A 5,854-nucleotide genomic window follows, 5' to 3' on the forward strand; every position below is an offset into this window, starting at 1 on the left:
AGTAAGTGTGTATTAACTTCTCTTGAAATTTCCCAGATAGGAAATTCCCGAAGATTTATGATTTTATTCCGGGAATCCTTGAGGAGACACGCAGAAAAATTTCGAGTCAATTCTACTGCAAAATAATTCTCAACAGTCGACGAATGAAAATGAAAAGAAAATAGAAATATGTGTAAATTAATTTCTCTTTAGTCGGTGAAAATGATTACATATTCGTGGATTAAGTTTGATTTCTCTATTAAAAGGGACGAATGAATTCTTTGAGCCACGAAAAGTGTTACTTTCTTGGAAGTTTCTTGGAATGAATAATTTTCAGTGGAAATTCCTGAGGATTTATATAATCTTACTCGGAGAGAATTCTTAAGAAAAGGCGCGGAAATTTGGTGAAAATTAATCATTTCGGTGGACGTTTAAAGAAAGTGCGAGGGGGAATTAGAGCGGAAAGCGTTTAAAGAGCCGCTAGGAGAAGCGTTCATCGCGAACAACTGAGAATTTGTATATACTAAATGCATTTCCGATTGATACACGTAACTCTTGCCTAGTATATCGCGGCCTGTGAAATTATGATATGCGTGTTGAATGAGAAATTCGTCCGCTTACCTTATTAGTCGTGAGTAATGATTACAAATTGCTGATCACGATGTACTCTCGTTCATTTTTGCAAGCGTCGAGGTATTCTTGTCGGCGAAGGAACGCTTTAAAATGTTTATTCGCAATTTATGCTCGTGCATAATTCAGATCTCGATATGTCAATGATATTAATACCCGGCTGAAATCGGGAGAATTGTGAAATTCTTAATTGATGAATAATAAAGCAGATTTCAATTCTCTGCAATGAAGGGAGTCTTATTGTTTCGCTATCACTTCCTTTCCTTTTAATATTCGTTCTTTTTTTTGTAATTCAATCACCTCAGATTGCTTTCCTTCCACTTTAGAATTCTCAAATTTTCCATTGATTCGAATGAAAATTCATAGGAACAACGAAGCGAAGTGTTAGCAAAATTGTCTTCCTTACGAAATCTTCAATTCTTTCATTTTCTGGTATTTATCTCAAAGTACATGCTTGTATTCTTGTCTGCCTAAAACGAGAGAAAGCCTTAGCAGAATTTCTTTGAAATCATCAATTTTCTCGGTTTGATATTATTCATCTCATCAACATTTCTTCGAAATCCTCAATTTTCTCATTTTCTATCATTCATCAAAAAACACCTGTTTCTCGTCAGTTTCTTCGAAATCCTCAATTCTCTCATTTTCTATTCAATTCATCACAAAACACCTGTTTCTCATAAAAATCTCACTAAAATTTCTTCGAAATCCTCAATTCTCTTATCATCCATCTGTATTTCTATTCAATTCGTCACAAAACACTTGTGTCTCGTCAAAATCTCGTCAAAATTTCTTTACAATGGCCAATTTTCTTATCATCCATCTGTATTTCTATTCAATTCATCACAAAACACTCGTTTCTCATAAAAATCTCGTCAAAATTTCTTTAGAATACCCAATTTCCTTATTATCAATCTGTATTTCTATTCAATTCATCACAAAACACTCGTTTCTCATAAAAATCTCGTCAAAATTTCTTTAGAATACCCAATTTCCTTATTATCAATCTGTATTTCTATTCAATTCATCACAAAACACCTGTTTCACATGAAAATCTCTTCCCAAATCTTCAATTCTCAGAATCCTCAATTTTCTTATCATCCGTCTGTATTTTTTATCCATTCATCAAAAAACACATGTGTCTCGTCAAAATCTCGTCAAAATTTCTTTAAAATCATCAATTTTCTATTCATCCATCTGTATGTCTATTCAACTCATCACAAATCACCTGTTTCTCATAAAAATCTCGTCAAAATTTCTTTAGAATACCCAATTTCCTTATTATCAATCTGTATTTCTATTCAATTCATTAAAAAACACCTGTTTCTCATCAAAATCTCACTAAAATTTCTTCTGAATCCTCAATTTTCTTATTATCCATTCGTGTTTCTATTCAATTCGTCACAAAACACTCGTTTCTCATCAAAATCTCGTCAAAATTTCTTTAGAATACCCAATTTCCTTATTATCAATCTGTATTTCTATTCAATTCATCACAAAACACCTGTTTCACATGAAAATCTCTTCCCAAATCTTCAATTCTCTCATTTTCCACCACTCACCTGGAAACACCTGTTTCCTTCTCTCCTTAAAAAAAAGTGACGACACAAAGTCTCGTCGATAATTTCGTCAAAATCCCCCATTCTCCGATCTGAAAATTCCCCCAACGTGTAAAAAAGTTCCACAACACCCATAAAACTTCCTCGAAGATGCACCTGCGTGTGCACGCACGTGCAACACGCTTCCACGCTCCAGCTGCAACCTGGTAAACGTAATTACACAAGCAGGAAGAGAAGAAGAATAAGAGGCGAACAGAGAAAGAAACGGAAGAAGACGTGTCCTCGGGGAACGGTTGCACGTTATTCCACGAAAGAACATCACGCAACATTGCGAAAGAAGATTTTCGCGTGCGATTTCATTTCCATGCCAAGATCCGTGTCGATTAAGCGTTGACCCAGCCGGGATGCCGGGCTTTAATTGCAGTCTGAACGGCGGCGATCGGCGAACGATCGGACGTCACGTGACGTCGCACGAGTGTGACATTTTAATAATTCTTAATGCAATGGGAAGACGCCTGGTGTTAAAGGCGAAGGTTCTCGAGGAACTCGTGTGCAAACTCGTGGATAAAAGGATCTGCTTTAGTGCCACTGTGTTTCTTCGATTTTCATTGAATTTATTTATATTTGTTTCACTTTTATCGACGATTTATTCAATTTTTCGGGAGTTGTGCGAAGTTTGTCGAATTTTCTTTGAGAATTTATTCCGAGTGAATTCTAAGCTCAACATTAATTTACGAGTGACTTTTCTTAATTACCTTCTGAATCTTGATTTTTGATTTTCTGCAAAGTGTAAAAGTTTCAATTTTATGCCTCGTTGCAAATTCCACCTCTTTTTCAGTATAAAACTCATTTACCAGTGAATTTCCTTAATTATTTCTTTAATTTTTACGTTGATTTTGTGTAAAATTAAGTTTCCCGTTTCGTCGGGTTAGAAAATTGATCCACCAATGCGTGAATTGTTTGTGGAATTAACAGAAGGAGTGAAAAATAACGTCGAAGGAAATATCTCAAGTTCAATAATATTGAAAATATTTGCAAAATATGCCAGTGACGCGAGGCACTCTTGCCCACGGCAATTAGAGAATTTATTCCACCGTGCAGTCTTTATTCGCGAAACAGTGGGCAGATAAACGAGAGCAATCTGTTTTCCCTAACGTAAATATCAGAGAATATCGAATAATACGTGAAGTGTATCGTGGAACTGACAGAAAGTACTCTCTGTTTATCGTACTAGCGGTAGCATCGCAGATAAGACCGACAACTCACTTCTATTTAACTTCCTCTTCCTTCCTATGGCCTTTCCTTCGAACCAGAAAAATAACATGCGCAAATTCTCGCGTTAATTGACACTTAAATTCGAATGATTCACGGGAAACACATACGTGTGAAGTGAAAAAAGAAAAAAGAGAAAAAGAATGTTGGAAAAGGTGACTCAACCCGTCTCTGTCGTTGACACACGAAAAAAATTAGCATAAATAGTAAACAAGACGTGGAACAGGTAGAGAAGAGAATCGTTCGTTTGTTCCGCCGGTCTCACCTATTATCGAAGTAGGGGGAAATTAACGAGCACATTAAAGGAGAACGCACGGTCCGTTTGAAAAGACGAGCGCGCGAATACGTAATTAAACGAATTCCACGAAGTTAGCGGAGTTCTCCGGTACAGACCGGCAAGTGAGTCACGATCGTGACGAAGCTGTCGCATTTTCTGTCGCGCTATCGGTGGATTACTCAGCTGTCTAGATAGTGTGATGAAAAAGTTGACGTACAGAGTGTCCAGTTGCTAGTTGCCTCACGGATGGCACGCGGAACATATTTGACGGAGGAAAATCGACCTCGCGAAATCTCAATTATTTCCTCGAGGATAACAGAACAACCGTAGCAAATTTTAATCATGGACTTCGGAAAGTAGTTGGGAAAATTACAGTGTGGATTGTCTCATCCTCCTGTACACCCTACAATTCGGGAAGCTTGAGGAAAGTAGTAACGAAAGAAAGCCGGCGTCGCTAGGTTCTCCTCAAATTCAAAGTGCAATTACCTTCTTGAGGATAAACAGAAGAGTTGAAGAAAATTTAAGTGATGGATTTTGGAAGTTACTTTTGAAAGTTACGCAGTGGCTTGTTTTTTTGCCATTTTCTGTGATTCTTTAATGACGCATACATCGAGAAAGCTCGAGGGAAATATTAAAAAGCGTAATACAGTTATTTTCTTGGGAGTGACGGAGAAGAGCGGAGGAAAATCGCAATCATGGATTTTGGAAGTTAGTTTCGATGATTGTGTAGCTTATATCATTTTCTCCGTTTCTTCAATATTACGCAATACAGAAAGTTTCAGCCTCGTGCTCTGTTAATCTAAGAACGCATCCTTCAAATTCTTGTCTAACTTCCATTTCTATTTACGTTTGCATACATGATTGATGACGTGTCTGAAATGGCACGTGCTCGTGTACTCGTGCTCGTGTTGTGTTTAGATATTGTGATTGTCAAGCTTAGAGTTGTGTACATGTTGTAGAATGAAACTTGAATGAATTTTGTAGAATATATTAAGAGTGTTTCTTTCTTTCTTGCAGGAACCATGTTGACAGACTGGGAGGTAATGCCGTCCATTCAGCTCGGTGATTTCACCCTCGAGTTCGAGCTGGCAGCACCTAGCGCCGAGCTGCAGGAAGTCGCGAAAAAGGAGCTGCGCGAGTCGCCTGAACTTCAGAAAGAATCTATCGCACGATTTAAGGAATTACTGAAAGGTATTGACGATGCAGTCTCGTATTTTTCTACTTTCAATTCACTGTCGTAACTATTGGAGTGGAGAATTTTGTTAGACCGTAACGTTTGGGTGCCTTCGATTGGTAGTAGATGACACACTATTTTCGCGAGAAAAGGGACCTTAAATTTTTATATAAAAAGGCACAGGTAAGGTAAAGGTACCAGTAGTTGACCAGTTAAGAGAAATCCTCCACGCGAACAATAGTAACCCTAACGTTTGGGTGCCTTCGATTGGTAGTAGATGACACACTAAATTTTTATATAAAAAGGCACAGGTAAGGTAAAGGTACCAGTAGTTGACCAGTTAAGAGAAATCCTCCACTTGCTCTCTCATTAAATAGCGAGAGTCGATGCCTGAAGATACTCTTTAAGCCTTCTAGATTATGTAACAGTACCAATTTTAAAAAAATGTTAGGTTATAAAAATTTTAAAAACATATTTAAAAACTCAGTAATTGCTTCAAAAGTTGACCACTCTTAAATATGAAAAAACTAGTAATTGACCCTCTGTTCGTTAGTAGTTGACCACTTATACTAGAAGGAGGGTTAAAGCAATAATGTTGGCAATCATTTTGGTATTGTTTATCTTCAACAATTACCAGCACAAGTTATAATTAGAATGGAAAGTAGAAATAAAACAATTCAATTCCATAACAAGTTCAATTCGGGAACAGAGTAGACGTTGCGAGTTCTGCTCGATTTCGTGGGCTTATTGATATGAGAAACTACAGCCTTCCACTCATAGTCCAGCACATCAGGCTTCTCTGGCCACTTCCATAATCGCCCGTACATTTCCATGGATGAAATAAAAATAAAAATAAATAATTAAGTAAATGCATTTGAATTTCCCGGTGGTGTTTATAACATTACGCACATGGTTATTTTAAAAAAGTGGACACTGGACGGAGTCAATAATTGACCGTGGATCAGT

General features: G+C 37.2%; 1 protein-coding gene across 3 annotated transcripts in view; it reads left to right on the forward strand.

The window, feature by feature from the left end:
• LOC108574744 (alpha-tocopherol transfer protein-like) overlaps positions 1–5,854 on the forward strand; it is a 32,250-nt gene that overhangs the window by 21,252 nt on the left and 5,144 nt on the right. For 2 of the 3 annotated variants that reach the window (XM_017937379.1, XM_017937377.1), the window contains one exon: positions 4,732–4,905. In XM_017937379.1, the coding sequence (XP_017792868.1) occupies positions 4,737–4,905 (169 nt within the window). In that variant the 5' untranslated portion in view covers positions 4,732–4,736. Of the gene's footprint in view, positions 1–4,266; positions 4,423–4,731; positions 4,906–5,854 lie in introns of those variants that run through there. The other variant, XM_017937378.1, reaches the window with a different exon arrangement.

This window comes from Habropoda laboriosa, unplaced genomic scaffold (genome assembly GCF_001263275.1).
Source record: "Habropoda laboriosa isolate 0110345459 unplaced genomic scaffold, ASM126327v1 scaffold225, whole genome shotgun sequence".
NCBI classification, from domain to species: domain Eukaryota; kingdom Metazoa; phylum Arthropoda; class Insecta; order Hymenoptera; family Apidae; genus Habropoda; species Habropoda laboriosa.